This window comes from Morone saxatilis, unplaced genomic scaffold, assembly GCF_004916995.1.
Source record: "Morone saxatilis isolate NCDOM2014 unplaced genomic scaffold, NCSU_SB_2.0 Contig0, whole genome shotgun sequence".
Lineage (NCBI taxonomy): Eukaryota > Metazoa > Chordata > Actinopteri > Moronidae > Morone > Morone saxatilis.
This window is the reverse complement of record NW_023339650.1, coordinates 14,281,196-14,304,101: the sequence shown is the minus strand read 5'-3', so window position 1 is coordinate 14,304,101 and position 22,906 is coordinate 14,281,196. Positions and strand designations below refer to the sequence as shown.

Genomic DNA, 22,906 nt, shown 5'->3' with positions numbered 1-22,906 from the left:
GTGAAGTTGCAGATTGAAACCATTTGAATACAGCTCAGCCTTTCATTATAATCCATTTCTGTCAAGGGATCCTTCTAAATGTGACACACTGGACCTTGAAGTGTGTTTCTCCTCTCAACTCCTGAATTTATTATTATGCTGAAATTAAATAAGTGTGTATAATGAACACTTAAATACACAGGTAAAACATGTAGGCACTTGACTCCATAATTATGTGTATTGAGACAGACCTTTTCTAACCCTCTAGCACGGTGGTTCCTAACCTTTTTTGACACATTTTATGGATATTTCATATTATGTTCAACAGTAACAGAACAACTGATAAACTGTACAATGAACCCAAATAGTTATAACTGCAGGAAGTTTGTGTAAAAGGAGTCATTTGGATGAATTCTTCATACTTAACATGCTTCTTCCCTGACACTTTCCACTGTTATATTAGTCTTTTACTTATTTTAACGTGGTCCTTCTCTAATGCAGGACGAGGCTGTGAGAGTGAAGGCTCTGTCAATATAGCTTGTGTTAAAACTAACACATGAATGAATGAATGAAATGCTGAGATAAAGGCCCACTGTTTATGTTTCATACAACCCTTGAATCAAGAAGGCCTCGCGACCCCTCCCTGTGAAGCTTTGGCGACCCCTAGGCCACCAGGTTGGGAACCAACTGCTCTAGCGCTGCCTCTGTCGCTTCCTGCCCAGCTATGCTTCACTTGAACACTTTGTTACCTGCTGGCCAGAGACCGGGGCCGGGCTGGAGGGCAGGGTGGCTGTGGGCAGCTTTGTTAGCACTGGGTTGGGGGGGTTACAGCTGGTGGGGTGAGTGCTTTTCCAGTAGGCCTCCAGGTAATCTGCCATATGCTCGCATGCGTCCTCCAGCTGGTTCTCATCTAGGATGATGTCAAACATCTCCTGAGAAAGGAGAGGAGGGGGCGCAGACAGGGTTAAAGACGATGGAGACACATCGAGGTCAAGAAAACAAGAAGGTGAAGGGAAATTTCACAATAAAAGACAGATTCTTGGATTGTTTTGAGAAATCTACAGACATCTAAAATTAAACCTATCATAAAGTAATCAAGCTGATATTTATATATATATATACACAAGATGTCAGAGCGATGTCAGAATCAACCCTCTGAATTAACTCTGAGACAATCTTAAACAGTAATTCCCTAAAGATACGGACCACCATTTGAATTAAATTAAGCCTGCACTTTCACAAGCCTGCGGTGCTTGCTTCACTTTCTAAAATAATAACTAAGCAGATTACAGAACAGCAGAAATAGAACTGGCACAAATAAAACAAAAACTGACTTCAGATATGCATGAAACTAAAAGCCTTGGAGCCAAAACTCCAGGTTATTTTAAACACTGGATTCAAGTCAGTGATAATTGGGGTCCACTGTGGAGACTTACAGGAGGGCACTGAGCCAGCTTGTCTGCAGCCACCATCTGGACATTGAGGTGTTTGGCCTGAGACTTGCCTCTGGACTTGATGAGCCTCTGCAGCACCTGAAGGCAAATAAGGTCAGAAGGCAACAAGGTCATGGCTGTTTTATGCATTACAATACATTTAGGCTTTGTGTTTGCGATATTCAAGTCTGAGAAATCCTGAGAGGAAGAGGATAGTTACAGTTCTGTACTGGTTGTTTCATTTACTTGAGTATTTCTGGTTTATTCTACTTTATACTCCACAGTTCAGAAAGAAATACTTTACTTTATTCTCTACATTTTACTTTATTACATTATAATTTGACAACTTTAGTTATTAATTACATTTCAGATGTCTATGAGTTATTAGCAGTTCTACCTCAAAGACATTTGTTCTCTAAATTGTTTAATTTGTTGTTGATTCTAGCACCCCCTGTGGACAACAGCGGTAGTGTTTCAATCGCCTTATTTCATTGATTTCAAGGGGAATACAACCGACTGCATTAAAAAATTCAGAAAGTATAAAAAATATATAAAGCATACGGAAATTACAAATCTTCTCCCTGATGTTTATGTAGGTCATGTATAAAGGCATCAGTATTTTAATGTGAGACTCAGTTTCATAACCAGTTAAAAACTCCTTGTAGGAGACAGAACTGTTTGAGGTCCAGAGATTTAATTATTCCACGTTTAACAAAAATAAAAAAATATTAAAAAGGAGTAAACTACCCAACTGTATCTAAAGTGGTTTAACCAGCTCCACCTCAACCAGCTACAACATTAAAATGCTGCCTATGCATCGATGCATTAGTATTAAAGGATAAATATAAAAATCGATGCATCAGAATCAGAGATATCGTCTTCTTACTTGTCCAAACCTGGTGCCTACATTACCCACAATGCAACTCCACAGACAGTTCACTCAGAGATTTGTGTGTGTTACGCTAGCAGTGGTTAATTTAGCCTTGAGCTGCTAGCCTCAGGTGAAGAGGAGAAGTGGACCGCAGAGGTCTGGTGATCTCGTAGTCAGTTCAGCCCCGACCGACACTGACTCAAGTGACATCACTCAAGGACATTTTTTTTAATTTGTAGCCATAAAGTCTAGTAAACAGACTGTATGAATGTATGAAATCAGAGGAGTTCAACTAATAATGTAACATATGACAATTTATCTGCAGAACGAGTACTTTTAATACTTTAAGTACATTTTGTTGTTAATACTTATGTATTTAAACTTAAGTAACATATTTATTTGTAATGGAACATTTTTATATTGTTTTATTGGTACTTTTACTTAAGTAAATGACCAGAGTACTTCCTCCATCACTGGTTATATAAGCAGTTATATTAAAACTTATAATACTGTGATTATCCCTTTAAATTTGGCTGTATATGATGTGGCAGCAGGCTGTAATTGAGAGGACAGGTGGTAGAAGTGTTTTATTTTATCCCACTGTGAGTGTGATTCACGCTGATGCCACTTTGATTTAAAGCTTGTATCTCATGCCTCCTTAGCTATGCTTTTTCTAATTTTTCTGTGTTACCCAAATGCCTGTGTTTTTAATTGATCACTGAATCATGAGCCTTTTCTGCTCGTACTGAAGGTCACAGCGATGAATCAGTCCCCCTCGTGCATTTGCTTGCTTTTAAATACAATGATGAATTTAAAATCACAGCTGGGGAGCAGATCAGTCACAGAGACACCAGTTAAAACATCGGTGGAAGTATGTACACTCTACTATACTCCACCATACTCTTTTCCTTTGATCTCTCATTGATTGGCTCTGTCGCTGGATCAAATAGGTTAGTTTTTACTCACCTTGGGAGAGGTGATCTTGACGTAGACAATGATGGGGGCGAGGGAAGTCTTCCCCAGCTGCGACGGGTGATTGATGGTGTCGGCGTCCAGGACTACCAGCTGTAACGTGCGGGCCAGTTCGAAAATCCGCTCAATCTCACTCTGGACTTCAGCTGGAGAAGAAAAGGAGAGTCGAGTTCAGAGGTTCTACTTTTATTTTCTGGCCTTGTTCTTATAAAGCCTGCGAATAATTAATTATCACTATTTATTGTCTTTCCGTGAAAATTCTGTTGTACAAATTAAAGGAATAGTTCAACATTTTAGGAAATATGCGTGTTTGTATTGTCAGCAGATGGATGGATAGCTTAGCTTAGCTTAGCATAAAGACTGGAAACAGTCTTTATGAAAAGAAAGACCTTGCCAGGTAACAAAATCTGCCAACCAGGATCTCTAAAGCTCTCAAATTAATGTTAATGTTATATTTCTTTAATCCGTATAAAAAGTCTAAAAACATTTGTGATTTTCTCTTTCGACAGAGCCCAGCTAGCTGTTTCAATTAATTTAATGGATTTTAGACAAATTGCAGTTAAAAACAAAATGTTATTAAAGAATATATTGAATATTGTCTGATGTAATGGTCATTACTGAACAACAATCTAATTATTTTATATTGATGATTTAGTTTATTAGACTGAGTAAGACTTAGTACAGATTAATACAGTGTATCAAGTTTATAATGTGTGATATATACATTAAAGTATTTATTTAAAGATTAATATTAATGGCTGTTAATGGTTATATATACTGAAGAGTGGCTGTTATTATATTATATAATCAATGCTGCTTCTTAAGGTTGCCTCTGTTGACATTTCAGTGTCTTATTCAGTGTGTTATGTTGGTATTTCTTAATCTTTTTGCCAAATGAGCACACTGCTGAAGCTTAATTCTCCTTTTTGAGTTTGCTTGTTAATTTTTATCTTTTATTGTTGACATACTAAATCTTATGTCTACAAGCAGCCCACAAGTACAACCACTCATAGGTTCTTTCTTTATTACTATCCTGTTTGATATTTAATGTTTTTACTGTATAACTATTGTTTTAAAAGGGCTATATAAATAAATCTTTACTTACTTACTAAACGTGGTTTGACAAACTGCATTGCATCATTGATTTTACGCTTGGCTCCTTTCTTTGTTTCATAGAGACTTAAATATTCAAAAGACATCATGACTTTAGGGACCAGCTTAAAGACTAATAGCTCTGAGAGGAACAGCGAGTCATGTTCTGTTACCTCTAACAAATACCGACTGTTACATCACACAACCCCCACTCCAACAGATGACGATGTGACTGCGAAAACTATCCTACAAATATCACAGCAGGGCACTCTTCCCAATCTGAGAAGAGTCATGGCCAAGCTTCATGACTTCCAGTCACGACAAAGTCTGAAGTAAACTGATAACATGAAAAACATTCCAACCTAACAGCTCATTTAGACTTCGACTGAGTCACAAATTCTCATTTTCCAGCTAAAATATGCCAGAAGGGTGAGATAACTTCACTTGTTTCCAACACAAAATTTTCCTAAAATCATTTATTGTATCTTGAAACACAGAGGGCTTCAGTAGCATTGAGCAAAATGTCACTTTTGTATTTAAGAAAATTCCTGAAAATGTTCATCTGCAGGAAAAAAAAGCACAAAATGAATTGTTAAGATGGATAATGCCTGTTGACTGACTAAATTGGCTCCAAGTAGCACTCACTTACAATAAAAAGGCTCCAAATGTGTCTCATAATGTATCACTAAAAAGACAGAAGAGGTGGAGGAGCTGTTGTCTTAAAGCTCCTTTTGATTCTTTTCTGAGACACCGTTGAAATGATAAAGTTGTAGTGTGGTGGCTCTGTGAAATATACATAAACACTTTTTGCTTCCAGTGTATGCTTTTCCTGGGACGTCTTACTCTGCTGCAGGGGCTAACTTATGCATATGTTGATGCATAGCAAAGATAAGCCCTGTCACCTCAGTTTGACTCAGGAATCTGTTTCGTTCTAATCACATCTGAACCCCAATCAACCCCAGTCGAATCGGAGCGGGTCTTGAACTTGTTATCGAGCGTTTATGCTCGATATCTTTCATTCCTAACAAAAGAAAACTGGCCAAGGCCACTCCGGGCCGTCGGGAGTTATCATCACCATTGTCAAGAGTTGCTTTAATCATTTCCTTCCTTTTCTACATAAGCTGGTCTCCTTGAAAACATTATGAATCAAAACACCAGATGTTCCCAGGCATTGCAGTCATTTCTAGTCCAAGCGTACCCAAGTTTGAGCGTGTGTTGGAGCGTTCGATGATGGCGTGCTTGCTGGGATTGTTCAGGACTGAGCGTTTGGCAAGAGAGATGTCCGCCGTGACGCGTGTGATTGATATTCTGAAACAAGGGACAAGAAAAATGCAGATATTATGGACTTGATTTGATATGAGAGGAAGATAAATGTGTTCTTGCTGTATATTTAGACCAAAAATAAAGTAGAAGCAAAAGATAAATAAAAAAATAGAGAATATAAGTGTAGATTTGTTAAAAATATCCACACACACGATAAAAGGGAATCCCTGTTCTTTGAACTTGATTTGATTGTTAATAATTTGACCTTACAGTTCTTCTAAGGTGCTTTAAATCAGAGCAAGTCCTTAAAACTGTATAAGTGCGGGCTGGATCCCAACCAAGACTTCTTAGGGTGAACCCAATGCAACTCATTTTCTGATTTCCCAGAGGTCTAATGAAAACCACTAATATGATTTTAAATGAGAACATGCAGGTGATTAAAACCCAACCAACCCCACTAAAAGTTTCTAACTCTCACTAAACCGATGGAAACATAAAACATGACTTTATGAGAGAGACGTGTCTTCTGAATATTAACTTCTAACACAGTAAAGAAATCTACTTTATACAATATTTAGGCAGGGTTTTATTTCATATATTGAATGTTTAATAAGGTAAGATATGGCAGGAACTGTCAATTATGAAGAACAGGAAGAGAAATTATGTTTATCAGCAGCATCAGGCTCATAATTAAAACTGTATCCACTCGCGTTATTATACAGAGAACACCTACTTACTGACAGTCCAAGCACACTCACATATAACAAAAAACATTACACTGTAGGAAACAATAACAGCAGCAACAATGCTGAAAGACAAATCAAATGAGTTCCCTATGGGTTCTCTAATCCCTACACATCCTATACTGTAAAGCTACTCATGCTCCCTTTATTTTAAAACAAGAGCGCACTGTAACACATCGTTTTCTTGAGAATGAATAGGACCGATATAGCTTGATAACATGTCATAGTTAAACCCTGTTTGAAAAGCAGGGCTAAAAAGGGAATTAGCAGAATTTGCTGCAGCTGCTGGTGGTCTGAGTGGATCTTAAGTGTTGTGTAACTTCATGGCCTCTCTGCTTCAGATGGGTGGACGGACTCAACGTTGAGTAAGGAGAATCCTGCTCTGCTCTAGGGCCCATTATGGCCTATTAAGGACATGGAGAGGGCCTATTTAAAGCAGCAGCACACATCTCCAGGCCAAACAAACTTGTTACACACTCCCTCGGCTAACCTCGGGGGACAGATAAATACCAGCCTATAGAGTTGGAGAGAGAGGAAGAATGAGGAAGGAAGCTTGTATTTTAAAAAGGTCACAGAGAAACTCACCTTCCCTCGAATCTGTGTTTCAAAAAGTCAAACAGTGCTTTTTGCATCATGTCTGTCACCTGTGGACGGGGGAAATTTAAGGGAAGAAACATTAGAAAACACTTTAGAAACACTTAAAAAGTGGACACATATCTTGTGTTCGAAACGTCAAAGTCTCGACCTCGTAGCCCTTCAGTGACGGTCCAACCAGAACCACGGGCCGCATGGAAGGCACAACGTCGTACGGAGGAATGTGTTCCGTCTTAAGAGAGGAGAAGAAGAAGAAAAACAGTTGCACACATTTATGGAGACAGAGTAAACACTCACCATCACAAATCACTTGAGGAGTTGGAACAACAATGAACTAGACAATTTAAAAGCACAGGGACATCGTGAACCATGAAACAAATCACAGCTGGCCCGACAAACACACACACACACACACGAGCTAGCTTTGATTTATAATAAATTTTGTCCGTTTACTTTGTGAATTGTAACATCATCAGATTATGGTAAACTACAATATTTTATGATGGATTAAAAGCTTTAGATAAATCCTCTCATTTCATGGTTCGGATGTCACTGAATAAAAAAAAGGGGAAACTATGTAACAGGAAAGGTTAGTCAGAAAGGGAGAGAAAGCCGCAGTAGATCGATAGAAGCTACGACTGATAAAACTTGGAACAATCAGGACGCAGGTAGAAAAACTTGCTCACTGCTGTTGGGACAAAGTGGGAGCTCAGTTTGTGTAATAGCCTCAGTTTTAGATCAAATCATTGAGGTGATTTTGACAAGAAGTTTGAAAATTAGAGCTGAAATCAGAATAAGGAATGTACTGTTCTTATAAGCCTGATCAGTGCTGGTGCTGACCTTATTAAGCCGACTGGGTATCGACCGTGATGTGACTGATACACATTAAATAGTTTTTTGGGCCAATCTCAAGATAAAACTCAGTGTTACATTCATTCAGTCACGGCAGGCCGCTGTCTCAGTTTTTAGTGCCACATAAATCCCATGCATGTGACCTTACATAAAAACGGTGTGTCCCTCGACAGAATATTAATCAATACATTATATAATAATATTAACCTGCAACAGTTCTTTTTCATTTAAGTAAAAAAGCCCAAAACTGTATCTCCTCCAGCTTCTCAAATGAAAGCGTTAACTCGTTTTCTCTGTCGTATGTGATAGAGAATTGAATATATTTGGTTTTTGAACCATTGGTCAGCTAAAACATCTGATGTCCGTATTGATGTACAGGCAGAGTTTGCTGAAGGGGGAAAGTTTATCTGTGCTCACTTTAAATCTGTACGTATGTATCACCACTGCTCCTGATTCAGTATGCAACTTAATAGTGTCAGTGTGATGCTGAAACTTTTCAGTGAAGTAAAAAGCATAATTAATAAGATAGAATGTGGAGTAAAAACCATATCAAACACAAATTATCATTCAAATCAGACTATTTTCATATCTTTTAAAACGTCTAGATGTTAAATTGGTCTCTAGTAATAAATTTCTGGTTTTCTAGACTAAATGATTCATCAATTAATAAATATAAATACTTAATATAATAATAGATAATAGCTGTTGGTAGCAGCCTTACTTGAAATCAAACAATTGATGGTGTGTAAGTGCCACAATTTGTTTGGACAAAATGTCCCTTTAATTCTCTCTAAACTGTTTGCATCTGACAGCGAAGCAGTGAACCCGACGCTGCTGTGAATCCCAGGCGTCTGGCAGAGAAGCATGTTTGAAAGATGGGTGGATGTGCCAGCATGCTGGAGGAAAATTTAAGTACTTTCTCTTTCTTTCTTTCGCACGGATCTAAGCTGAAGTTCTGTCGGAGAGCAGACAGCGGGGAAACAGAGAGGGTTGACTACTTAAAAAGGACCGTTGATTATCATATCCGATTAACTTTTTTCCCCTTATTTGTCCTAGTGTTCAAGCTGTTCTCTCAGTTCGTGTTATCTTTACAATGAGTGTTTTAGTAGATTTTATATTACAGTCTATTGCCCCCTCTTCCTCTTCTCTCTACTTCAAAACATTTTCTTTCTGTGTAACACTTGCTGCCGTCATCGGGCTTCCCTCGGGACATTGTGGGAACTGATGCACACTACTGCTGACTAACACAAGGGGATTAATGGACAATGTGGTCCTGAAGAAATACTTCTGGTAGCCTAAATTCAGCTCTGGATTACTTGGTTAATGTCAGCATAGTCATGGAAAACTTTCACTGGCCATATTGTGACAATATTATCTAAATGTATTCGCATTTCTCAAAATCAAACTGCCCAAATTGAACGGACTAAATCAAATTGTTTTTTAGATGTGTGAGAGTTTGTTGTGATTTTGTATACATGTCGCACATTGCAAATATAATTTGATGAGGGAAAAATAATATTTGAAATATATTTGAATGCTGTGATGTTGATTTTCACATTCTCAGGCCTTTAGCAAACAGCATTTATTGCTGCTGTCACTGATTGAAATAACAAAGGTTTGTTTCATGTCTACATGACAACAACAATTAAAGGAATAATTCACATGTTAGGAAATATGCTTGTACGCTTTCTCACTGAGAGTTAGATGAGCTGATTGACTCTACTTTAAATATAAAACTAAAACCAGCAGCTGCTTAGTTTAACTTTGCACAAAGACTTGAAACAGGAGAAACAGCTAGCCTGGCTCTGTCGAAAAGATCATAAAATCTTCCTACCAGCACCTCTAAAGCTCACTAATGATCACAATATATCTTGTTTGCTTAATTTGTACAAAAACATGTAAAAAGGACAAGTTGCCGTTTTATGAGGGGTAATGTGCCGGACTATTTCTTTGCTGGGAGCAGTGACTTCCTTGAGTCTTGTTTTTTTGTGCAGATCAAACAAACATGATTTAAGATGTTAACTAGTGAGCCTTAGAGATGCTGGTATGTAGATTTTGTCACCTTTAGACGGAGCCAGGCTAGCTGGCCCAACCCTGTTTCCAGTCTTTAAGATAAGCTAACCGTACTCCAGCTTAATATTTAATGGAAGATATAAGAGCGGTATCAATCTCCTCATCTGACTTTTAGCAAGAAGCCTACTAGGGATATTTTATCATAAATGTATAACTATTCCTTTAAAAGTAAAAAAGCTGACTAAGATCTCGTCTAGCTCATTAAAAAGCTGTTCACACTGAGCTCTCACTCAATCAGGATCACAAGTTCACTTACAAACACATGAACAATCACAAACACAACACAGAGGACTGCAGGAGCGGTGAGCAGGGTGAGAGGTCAGTACAGAGCTGAGTCTCTGCAGAGGAATCGTATAGAGGGTTTGTACAGTTCAGACCACAGAGGTCATCCCCAGACCCTGCTGAGCTGGTGCACTGCACGCCACGACTTACCGACTTCTGCTTCTGCTTAGCTGTGGTGAGACGGAAGAGGAGAAAGAAAAGAGGTTAAGAACAGGCATGCATGCTAACGGACGGGGTGCACGCCGAGGGGACAAGGACGGTGGCGTAGACAGACAGGACGGACGCTGAGTGAGGCCGAGCAGCCACAGGCATTTTAGTCTGAGCCGTGCGGACAGATAGAGAAGAGGAGGACGTGGGGTAGTCCAGAGTTTACCTTCTTAAAGAAGGGCATTCTTTTCTCTTTTGCTAGGGGTGACATGACAGTGTTTGGACTGGCTTTAGGGGAGCGCAGGTTGACCGGAAGCTCATTGTCCTCGGGGTCTAAGTCTGTGGCGTCTATATCAATGGCTACACACACAGACAGACAGGAGCACCGTTACACAGAGGTGACCACAGGAGGTCACAGGTAACGGGGGGCACATTTCACAGTGAGAGTGATCTATGCTTCTGTACAAGGACAGCAAATGAAACATGTAAAAGTACAATTATGGCAGTTAAAACATATAACTTATAACTTTATTGCAGGTAGAAATTCAAACTATGAAACATCTAAGTAGTGGGTCTTACCTTCAGCTTGAATTCACTGCAGTGGTTAAAAGTTGCTTTAAAAAGACCAAATAATCTATGAAGTATAAAGTTGGAGTTTTAAAGTTTCCTGTCCAGCTTACTTACCAGACGAAGGAGGAGTAGATTTCCGTGAGTTAGGAACCACTTCACCTAAACTAGAAGATGAGTTTGCTCCCAATTTACTGAAAAGAGAGAGAAAGTGTTTGACATCAGAAATCAACAACACAAACTCTCAAGAAGGCCACATTCAATTTAAAAAATCTCCCGGCCAAGACACGGAGCTTACCTGGAGTGGAACTTGCCCTGTTTGGCTCTCTGTTCCTGGAGGATACGAGTGTTTTCAATCTTCACAGGACTGGGGATGAAACCGATTTCACAGCCTTCCTTCACCAGGCGTCCTATCCACCAGTCGTTGTTGAATTTCTACACGTAATAATTAAAGACAGTTATCTTTAGCATCCTACTTCTTCTCCTGATCACCATCTTTACTTCCCTCAGCATTGCTGTCTTGAATATCATCTCGAACTGGAACGCACCTCTTTGACATGGAGGAAGTCTTTGGCCTCAAAGGAGACGGCCATGCCTGGCACGGGGACGTCATCATCGTGACTCGGGCTGTAGTTGACATTTGTGCGAACAGCAAATGCAACTGGTTTGGTCTTTTCAAGGAGGAACAAAAGGAGGGAAATTAATGAAAATGTCAGATTGGGCAAAAGATATAAATGACTCAAACAGCAGTTCGATCCTAACTGTAAAGAATCCAGACCCATAACCTCAGAGAGTGGCATCCTTAAAACATTTTGATCTTTCTGGTCTCTGTCGGTGAGCTCTGATTCTTGTCTTTGTGCGAGGTGTAAAAATAACCCTGGGTGAGGGATACAAGCAGGCTCATGACTCACCCAGACTTAGTTTAGCTATCTCTCTATGAATGATTTGGCCGCTGCACTGTCTGTTTGCTACAGGCGAAAACACTTACACTTTACAATTCAGAGTGATGCAACATTGTAGTGTCTGTAGCAATCACTACTCTGACACAAATAGTAAAACGGGACTCTTGTCTTGCACTTACTTATGAGTAGCAAAAACAGCACTCGTGTAAATTGTTCATAAATCAATCCCACAATCTTTACAACGGCTGAATCAATACCGGCCTTCCTATCGGATCACTGCTGACCTTCCTCTTTAGGACAAACCGTCTATTGAGATAATGCACACAGCTAATGAAATGTTTCCTGCACTCCTTCGAGCCATGATAGAACCACCTAACACTGCTGACTGTCCACATACGAGGGAGCAACTTTCTTTCTTTCCAGACACATTTTTGCATACAGCAAAAAGCAAATCTCCTCTTCCCATAGTGACGCATTACATTTTCTACAAAAAGGGATTTGAATAAGATTTAATAAGGTCACGTCATGAAAAAATGTAATGGGAGAATATGCTCACAGACAAACAGTCTAAATCCAGATCTCTGCAAGACTAGAATATACCCACAAAAGACACACATCCCTACATAAAATGCTTTTGGACATAATCTTGGAGCCAGCCTGGTGGCGATGGCAGCAACAGTTGGCAACGTGGTCATGGCTTCAACCAGATTACATTTGCTCTGCCTTTGACTGTGTGACAAGCGTGACTGAAGTCACCTGAAAAGCCAAAACGAAATGCACAGGGATGTAGCTCAGAGTATTAATCTCACAGCGTAGACTCACCCGCTAAATATTTACCTGCACATGAAAGAGAGCAAGATGAGGGGGAAGGGGTGTGGGATATTCAGCTGGGAGTCAAATTGAACCCACTAGATCAGCGCTTTGAAGCTGTAACTTCAGTTGGACTTTATACAGATTCTGAAAAATGCTTTCAAAATGCACTCAAATAGCCGGTTTCACCCGTAGCAACCTAAAAATAAAATGTGCCACAGTTGAGCTGATTTCCAGTTTTAATTCAGTGCATATAAAGCCAAAAAAAAGAGGTAGATATCTATATTAGTATCAGGTTTAGTGCAACTTAATTTAAGAAAAGTTAATTTGGAATGTAAACACAACTAAATAATTCTCCTATATTCCTAAAGCTGCAACTGAACTTGAAATAAACTTAGACTGTGACACATTATCAGTGTTGGCACTTTAATTAAACACATATTGAAAGTAGGTTTGTGCCCACTGGAGGTTTTATTCCAGCCGCCCATATTAAAGAACCAAATTATTCTTGATCTTAAGGGGTGTTGGAAAACTTTAAAAATGTACAAAAATTGTATCTCATCGTCCTGCAGTAAAAAGTATTCAGTTATAACAACCAAAGAGCTAACAGAGCGAGTGTCAGGGAGAAGAAAACACTGAATTTGTCAATAAAGAAGCCTATTAAGTCTGTATGATTGTTAAAAATGTTAAAATACATAAAAAGTTCCTAAAATATTGGGGAAAACTCATCTCTGATGCAATATTCACAGGAAGTGTATCAGTTGTTCTGTACTGTTATTGTCATCCATTTAATATAATATGAAAAATACATAAAATACATAATTTAGTCAAGGGGTTGTCAGTTTAATCAATGATAGAAAAGCAGTCCCTTAAGGAAAAAGGTTGGGAACCACTGGTATAGACAACTGTCAACAATTCATATCAGCCTAAAAGATATATGTCAATATCAACCTGCTGCCCCCTACTGGCTAACACATCTGGTATCGCAGGTTTAAATACTCAATATGAGATTAAATGACTTTTAAAGATTAATATTTTTAATTCAAGGCTTTTCCATTAACCTTCAACCTCCAACAATTCAATAGGAGAGCGGGAGCTGATTGGATTTGCTTTGATCTGAACGCTGCTTGAGATCTTTCAAACAGGCAGCAATGCTCATTGAAGCTCGGCACTATGGGAGTAATTCATCAACGGCTCCAGGAGGAGCTTTACAGATGAGGGGCCATCTCCTTCATCATGGCTTTCACTCTCCTCTAATGCCTCATTGAAATACAACAGGTGTGAAGACTATGACTATGATGAACTATGAGGGATTATGGAAATAATACATTAGCGAAATCCTCCTGGAGTCATTTTCCTCACGCCGACAGCAATGTAAATATTCCACGGAGTGACGGTTGTAAGGTGAATGTGTGTGCGCTTGTGACATCTCCATTGAGGAGATCATTCAATCCAATGTGTGCAGTGCCGGGACCCGCAGAGGACAAAGCGTCCTTGGCGTTTGCATGCGTTGAGCCACACACGGTTGTATGAATGCATGAGGTCCATTAGTACTCATATGTATGTATGTGTGCTCTCTGGATGGACCGCTGCTTCTTTCCTCCCTCCCAGCTGCTCTGTTCTGCCTTTATCCATCATGACCGGCTGTCAGATGAAGCTTTTTTATAGGCTTAACGACATTTTACAGACCAATAACACACACATACACGTCCTACGTGCCACCTTGTATCACAGGTGATTGCGGGGTTTCGTACATAATGGCACCTTTAACGCCACTATGCAGCGTCTCTACATCTCCTGACCAAGCCCATACTGCTCTGTTGCTTTTTACGTAACACAGGCCTTCATTATGGATGCCATATTGACTGCAGTGAGGGAGGGAGAGAGGACAGAGGCAGAGGGTTAGAGACCTGGTAAGAAGCATCGGAGGAGGAGGGTGGGAATGGAAAAGAAAGGGAAAGGAGATGGACAGGAGGATAGAGGACAAGATGTAGTGCAAAAAAAGGGAGCAGGGGACAGGAAGTTAGAGCAGACACATTCATTGAGATAAGAGGCATATTAAAGATAACACAGAGATAACCAGTAAAAAAAAAAAAAAAACCTATCTAGGAGGCAGTGCGATGGACCATAGCCAATTAACACCACACGACGATCGTCACAATATCTCATCCCACCATGAATATTTCAGTGGATAATACCTCCTGGCCCTCACTGTACTGTACTTACACTGACTGAGTGAACACTTGCCCTTGCTGTTGCTGATTTGCCATGTAACATGCCACAGCCTCTCCATTAGCAGCACACACAGGATCTCATGATATAAATCAAGATTCTCACTCTGTTTCACCTTGGACGTTGTGCATCGATTTGAAATAAATTCTCTTTAGCTATGTGCGCTGGCCTTAGGCTCTACTGGGAGCCTGTGAAATATATATTATTATGTGGTATGAAGGGAACCATAACCTTCATTAATTTAGTGCGGGAAGATATTTCTATAATTATCCAAGGTTGCGTCAGTATATGGTGCGTATGCTCACTAAGTAATGTTAGTCTGTGACTAATCCATTGCAGCTACCAGTTCTTTCTTCAATGCCTGGAGCGTATAGTTGGAGTGAGTTTATCTTTTATATTCTATCATACATCTTATTTACATCTATTGGTTGTCCTGTAATGTGTGAGCACTAATTCAACAAGTCAGATCCCATATTGTATCCATTGTCTCTGGTGAGTTAGAGCTTCTTTAGAGACAAAAGGAGACATCCATAACCTTATACAACAAACAAAAAGAGGAATTAGTCATAGCATTTAAACCTCCATTAACAGATTGGCACCTGGAGGCAGTGGAAAGCTATAAACATAACATTTGACACATGATCAATCTCCCTTTGGCTCTGTTTTGGTCTCCACCAACTCCTGAGGGAAACATCTGTCTTTTGAGTGTCTAAATGCTCCACTATGTTCACCAAAAAAAGTAAAGTTACAGGCTGGAATACGAAAACAATAAGCTTAAAGATGGCGAAAATGACAGTATAAGTGACCACTTTCACATACAAGTAGCTGTTTCATCCATTGAGGATATAAAAATATTGATTATAGCAGCTTTAAAGCCAGTCACCTTGAACGACCTGACCTGAATAGTGTATCTGAAACAAATCAGAGCCTTATGACACCAGACTAGATGTGCAACTAATCAGATGACATAGGAGGTCAGGTGGGATAACCTCTGAATTGAATGGACACATATTAATGTGTATAAATAAGTAAAGTTATAATATATAGCCCACATTCTTTTACATCAGAAAATAGATAATAAATAGAAAATACATTTAGAAAAGGCTAGAGCCTGACCGATAGTGTTTATAAAGGGGACATTAATGATTTGTCAACTGATATAGTGCATTTCTGAGCTGAAAATAGACACATTTTGCACTGATATAACTCTGCAAAGGCACTCAGAAGCCTGCTTTCTAAAAACATATCACTTTATTAAAGAATATTAATAGTTAAATGTTCTTTAGCATGTTAAATAATTTAACATATATGCTACGTTGTCAACCAATTCCTGAAATTAACACAGAAAGAAGAGTAGATAAAAATAAAATAAATAGCTAAACATAACTACTGTACTAGTTTTTATATCGGTGCACATCATATGACATATCAATACAATACCAATATGTCTGCGACAGGCCAATAATATCTGTCGGCTCAAGAAAAGGCTCCAGATTGTGGCACTTTCAAAGATGGACTGGTAAACAAAGAACAGTCAAAATCAACTTTTTGACTCTAAAATGCGTCAAGCTCCAAAAACTGATCCCAAAACTTTCCATATTGCAACTATAATGCTCCCCCTCTCTGATATATGCTCTCATAGTTCAAACTCTACTCATCAAGTTTGTACAAAGCCTTTCCATTAAAAAGAAAAGTCTCCAAGCCAGATGACCTCATCCAGGGTTATTATCCCAAAGCTTCTCTAGAGCCACAGAAGACTTTATACAACTGTTTTCACAGACTGACGAGCACTGACGATACTCAGTGATTGACGGGGTAAAAATAATAATACGTGTTTGTACAGCTTGTACATAATATTGAAGCTATCAACCTTATCGTCACTATTTAGAAATATCAGCGGTATGTTAGGGAAGTCATTGTGAATTACTGCCCATAAAGGCTCACAGTCAGAGAGTCTGCACTTCCTCTGACCCCAGCTCGCTCTCTGTCTGGTGGCCAGACGACTGACAGGCTATTTTTTTTACTACTCATCTGTCATGTAAAATGCCAGCGGGGGTAAATTATACCAGGTTATCTATAAAGCCAACTTATCTTTTTAATTAGTGAGCCAGAGAGGGTGGCTCTGGAAAATAACAACACAGATCTGCCGGAATGATCTGTCTCTCTGCCAGCTACGAGCTACGCCGAGACGCAGAGCAGGAGGAAAATGTCTGCTAGAATGGATGGATAACCGAGAGCTTACAGCTTACAGCTAATGAGCGTGCTAGCGGTTATAGACACTAAACACCCGGTGAAAGACAATAAACCAATTTTTCAGACACTTGCTTGAATGAACGTGCAAAAATAGAACACCATGGGCTATCTAGTGAGCTGTAGAGCAGGAAGAGAACAGAACGTGCACAGACGATAGGCAAATTATTTCAAAGATCAAAGGCATAAATCTTAACAGTGCCGGCAATTTGAGTGATTCTGTGGAAGCGAGCTCTGATTGCAGTTTCTGTCGCACAAAGGCAAGCCCGCTCTGCCGTGTGTGTGTTTGTTTATATGCCGCTAATTGTGGCCCAGAGCAGAGCAGAGCAGGCGAGGCTTGGCTCTGATAAACAGTGACGGTGAGTCCTCCGAGGCCCCTAACCTCTCACATCAGCAGCCCCTAACAGCCCTTCCTTCATCTTAGAAACCAGCTGAAATCAGCTCCACTATCCTGCTCTCATAGTCACTACAGGATTAATAAAACATCATATCATTAACCATCTTATGTTGGCAAAATGAGCTCGGGAAGTCAGAAAACTTAAAAATTACACCAACTTTATACAGAAACTTTGACCAAACAGTTAGTAAGTGCTCTGACTTAGAGACTGCCACTGAAATATGACAATAGTAAAAAAATGTAGGCCTAAGAAATGAGCCCAAAAGGGAAGCAGACGCTTCCTTTTTTCATCTTCCAACAACAAACCAACCAGTGTAAAGTTTACATTACGACTGAATGATGCCTGACATCACTCATTCAAGGATAATAAACCAGTTTCTGTCTGTGCAAACATATGTCTCTACTTGCCAGGACCCTCACTGACATACCAACACCAACCACATGCCTAACCCCCTTACACTGAGCGTAACCGAACACTAATTCTAACTTTAATCCTAAAACCTAGACTTAATGGTGCCATTTGTCACATTTTTAAAATACCTTAAATCATGCAAACTTTGCAGTCATGTTTGTTATCTTGCAGTCTTACGAGCCTCAAACATCCCACTGGAACAGCCCAAAACTCCTCACTTTCCATAAATATTTGCACCCTGAACTTGTTCTTGACAAAATAAAAGTATAAAAATGTTGATTCGCACAGTCTGTCCCCCAGTTTGAAATGTCCATGACAGACCCTGCCTGGCCCATAATTTCAGTAGTTAGAAACTGGACGAGTGACCTTAGGGCTGCTGGATTTTGAATACCAACCTTGGCCTTGTCGATCTGTGCCTGAGCCTGTCGCTCTGCCTCTCTGCGCACTGCCTCCTTATCCTCCTCCAGGGACACATCGGAGTCTGATGGACGGCTGGTGTAGGAGTCGGCCGAACCCTGCGGACACACAAACACTCAAAGTCAAACTCCATTCATTTGGATTCGCGCTTTAAAAATGACAGGTGTCAGGGAAGCATTGGACTTCACAGCAACTTAATCTGCTTCCCATTGTTCTTGTTCTTCAAAGAAACTTTGGGGTTGAGCATCTGATGTGCAACTTAGAAATGTGCACACACACACCCACACAGACTGAAGTGTTAAGCTCTGATCATCAGTTGATTTCATGAAATAATGAACGTAGAGGCTGTGCTCAATAAAATGTAATCTATCAATCACATCGCTGAAACAACTTGAGGAAATCACATGAGCTGATTGAATGTGAACCAAATTATGGACACTTCCTCTTTTACTAGGAAAGGATGCCAAAGGACACAAACAGTCATTTTTCATAGATTCACATCACCAGCAGCTCATCTTCTATCCTTAGCTCTCACTCAGCTGCTCGCCTGCAGATTTGTTTTGATCATTCTGTGACAAACACTGGCGGATATTGTTGAAGAACACCAGGTCCCAGTATCTCTCCATGTGATACGTGGTTGCGACAGATCTACTCATAAAAAAAGCAGACTCACAAACACCAAAACACATATGATCGCTATCTTAGACACACTCCTGCGTGCAGTGCATTGGTGCACACCATCACACACACACACACACACACACACACACACACATCTGAAAGAATCTTATAAATAACATAACATAAATCATTTCCAAAGTAGATTATGTGACACTTGCATGCTCTTACTATATAGATCAAAGTGTTTACAATGAGTAAAAATAGATCAAATAAAATACATAGATAAAAATAGACAGAAGGGGTGTCATATAAACATGTTCATTTTCAACCTACAGTAAAAACTACACTGCGTTTTGGGAAACTTAAGGAGTACGAGGGAAGAACACAGTATTAAAGCGAAGAATTTGTGTCCTTTAAGCTTTCCACCTGCCTTGAAATCTATATAATTTATCGATTTATAATTGAATATGTTTAAAAAATGTGATTTAAAAATAGCTTAACCACATCAAATCACAAATTCTGCTGGCAAAGATGGCGGTTAATGGTACACTGCTGAGCTAAGTGAGATAGCCAACCATTAGCATGGCTAGTTTACCTGCTTTTCATTTATATGTATTTATTTTAATGTATATGTATTTTATTTATACATACACATATCTAACTAATAGAATTTGTAAACATATTAATAAAAATATATGATTTAAAACAGAGGCATGTCGTGGTTATAAGTAAGTTTTGCGTAGTGTAAATATGTAGTTAGTGCTAGTAGCTACAGCTAACTGAAATAAAATGAAAACACTGAGGAAAAGTTTTATAATTTAATTTGTGGATGTTGGAAAGAATACCAACATTTGCACACGCACTGCAGAATAATTTCCCAGCACCACTTTAATTAATCAGTTTCATTTAACTATAAATGAGGGTCTGAGATTAAAAGAAGGGATTTCTAACTAAGTAAAGGCAGTGTGAGCTTTATCCTTACCTGCACGCTACTATACCACTCACACAAGGTCTTTCATTCATCTCACTGCACCATTACACTCTGCTGTCTGAGTTAAAAATAGCCTCCCTCACTCTGTGCCTGATTAGAATTACCCAGCCATCACATCCATACAAAGGAGGATCTCCCACCTCTCCACTTACATTACCTGACTTACACACAGAGACAACATAAGTGTTGTGACCGTTCATAATACAAGGTTATTCATATTTATGTCCTCCATCTTACATAAAACCCTGCTGCTCATCAATTGCCTCTGTGGCTCTCATCCTCCCTCTTTTGTACCTGATATGAATAACTCATTTCAAAGTAAGCTCATTAACTATCCATGGGCTGCTCTTGTTGTGCTCATGATCAATGTAATCTCGCAGTGGCTTTCAAAACATCAACAAGCATCTAAACCCGTGTGTCAAACGCTGCTCAATCTTGTGTTAGAATTCATTCGGATACTACATTAATATCCTAAATTGGCATCTTATTGCACATTAGCCTCTCTTTTACGAGCTTAAAACGGCCTTAAAAGGTGCAGGTGAACATACCTGGCCCGGTGTGATTATTCCATCAGGTCACGTCTAACGATGGGGCGTGCTCAAGAACACCGTCCCAGTGGGTCAGAGGGAGGTGATATGGAGCTCTGCCCAGAATCTGACAGCCATAACTGATAACAACACCCAGCTTTCTCATCATCACCAGGCAATACACAACCGTGCCACGCTGACCCCATCGCTATGGACTGATGGATGAACTAGAGACTGCAACAACACACACATGCACAGGCGCACACACAGACACACACAAAAAACAAAACAACAGGCTTTCACGATGTAAACACACTCAAAATCTGCTTACACAGGCATCAGAGCTCTTGACGCGACCTCCCTTGGCTCGTTTCAGCAAGCGGATCCAGGTGGCCTTCATCAGCCACACTGGTCATTCAGTGTCCTGAGCCACTGCCCCCCCCAGCTACAGCTACAACTACACCTAACTGCACTGCTGTGGTCACCTTGACACCAGCGCTGCAGCGACCGTCACTGCTCGGGCTACAGGTACATTCAACACTGTGGCAGCATCTGCAGCTGGTTCCTGTTACACTTTGGCTGTAAATGCTACCTTCATCTCTGGATAAATAAATTGCTTTGGAGTGAGGGCTCCTTGTTTTGCTGCAGCTCCAGCTAGCTCTGCTGTTATCTGTAGAGCCACAGCTCCTGCTCCTCCTGCTGCTGCTGCTGTTGCCAAAGATGGGGAATCCACAGGAGCTCTCTGCCCCGCGCATAATCTCAGCAGCTCTCTCCCCGTCTGCCCCAGTCTCCTTGATAGCCGGAGTGCTCAGAGTGCCGCTGCAGGTGCTGAGGCTGACTCCCCGTATGAGTCAGGTGGCAGCGATGCTTCTCATTCTCTCATTCAAGCTTTGGCTCCAGCCTCGTTCTCCTCCTCCGCTGTAGCCTCCCCCTGTAGCTGCTCCACAAGCGGTGGATAACAGCAATTTATCTGCACGAGTCCCGGCGTGGCTGCCTGTGAGCGACTCTCCTCCTGATGCTAATGAAGCTGCTGCCTCTCAGGTGCTGCAAGCTCCCTCCTCACTCTGTGTCTCAGCCTGTCAATGTTTGTCCTGCACACTCCTTCAGTGATTCTGCCTCTCTATCTCTGTCTCTGCTCCCCCCTCCTCCTCCTCTTCCTCTGTCACTCCCCTCATTTTTTTTTCCTCAGTTACCCCTCACAGTCAGTCCATCTGCTCGTTGTGTCTCTGCAGTGATCAACGCTGGGTAGTGAATGTGCTGCGTGGATACGGGGTCTGTGTCGACTGTACATGCTGTTTTGTTCTTTTCAGACATAAACACACATTACATTACATTCACCCTGATATGGTAGAAGTAGTTGTCACATCGTCGCCGTCTCAGAAGAGAAGCGCTTGTTTACAGTCGCAAAATCCCAAAATCGGAATCTGCTCACCTGTTATTGTGCATCATATTAAGGCTGCAACTAATCATTATTCTCATTATTGATTCATGCGTCGGTTCTCAAACTTATCCTTTCATGCCCTCCTTTGGAAGCTGAAAATAATTCACGCCCCCTCCTACTCCTGCGTTCTTATTTTTGTGAGGAAGAACATCGGGGGAAACTAAAGCAACAAGACAAGCAAAAGAGACATGAAGAAAATGGACTGGATGTTTTCATATTTCTAACTGGTTACTGGTGTGCAAATGCAAAATGACAAACGATGCTGCTGACACAAAACACACAAAAGGCTCTACTGTTATATTTACAATGAACTTTCTCATATTTCGCATTTAACTGCAGTGTTTGCTCAATGAGCATCACTTAAATAGCATCTGTATTTCTGTCTTTTTGATCACTTGATTGTATAGTTTGAGAAAAGATGAATAAATTGATTGTTTGACTGAAGCTTTTAAGAAAAAATACAAAATATTAGCTGGTACCAGCTTCTTAAATGTGGATATTTCATTATATCATATTAAATATAATTGGAAATTGACTATCTGGTGTAGAGGACTGTACTGGGAACGAGTGCGGGTGTGAGCAGGTGGTCAAAGAATGAACTGCGAGCGCCAACCAGAAGGATGGAGACGGACTTCACAAATGAAGCTGAAAAGAAGATCAAAGCAGGTTTTTACAAAACAAGAGTGAAGCAAAGCAAATCTGACATTTGGAGAAATTTCTCAGTTGTTACTGACTTTTCTCTGTGAGGCAGGAGAAGACACAAAATCTCTAAAGTGCGGGCGCAAATGGTCCAAAATCTTGCAGGAGCAGCATTAAGAAAAAAGTCCTGCACAGGGCTCGAATCTGTAAGTGATGGATGCTTTTCATAATTCTATAGAAAAAAATTAAAATAAAATAGTTATCAGTAAATTAATCTGCAATAAAAACTGGAGCTGCAATGATCAACGTAAAATTAGGATGCAACCAAACTCATTTTCAAGCAAAAAACTCAATCTTTTTAGCTTCATTAATGAAAGAATTAGCTGCTTTTCTCTTTTA

At 40.1% G+C, this 22,906-nt stretch overlaps 1 protein-coding gene across 1 annotated transcript in view; it reads right to left on the bottom strand.

Moving 5' to 3' along the window:
* cacnb2a (calcium channel, voltage-dependent, beta 2a) overlaps positions 1-18,386 on the bottom strand; it is a gene marked incomplete at its 5' end in the record, with an annotated part of 41,605 nt that extends 23,219 nt beyond the window's left edge. The window contains 11 exon segments of the mRNA XM_035656951.1: positions 729-911; positions 1,416-1,511; positions 3,250-3,401; positions 5,546-5,655; positions 6,939-6,997; positions 7,099-7,179; positions 10,528-10,661; positions 10,986-11,062; positions 11,167-11,303; positions 11,417-11,539; positions 18,267-18,386. Of these exon segments, the coding sequence (XP_035512844.1) occupies positions 729-911; positions 1,416-1,511; positions 3,250-3,401; positions 5,546-5,655; positions 6,939-6,997; positions 7,099-7,179; positions 10,528-10,661; positions 10,986-11,062; positions 11,167-11,303; positions 11,417-11,539; positions 18,267-18,386 (1,272 nt within the window).
* Between the last annotated feature and the right edge of the window lie 4,520 nt (positions 18,387-22,906).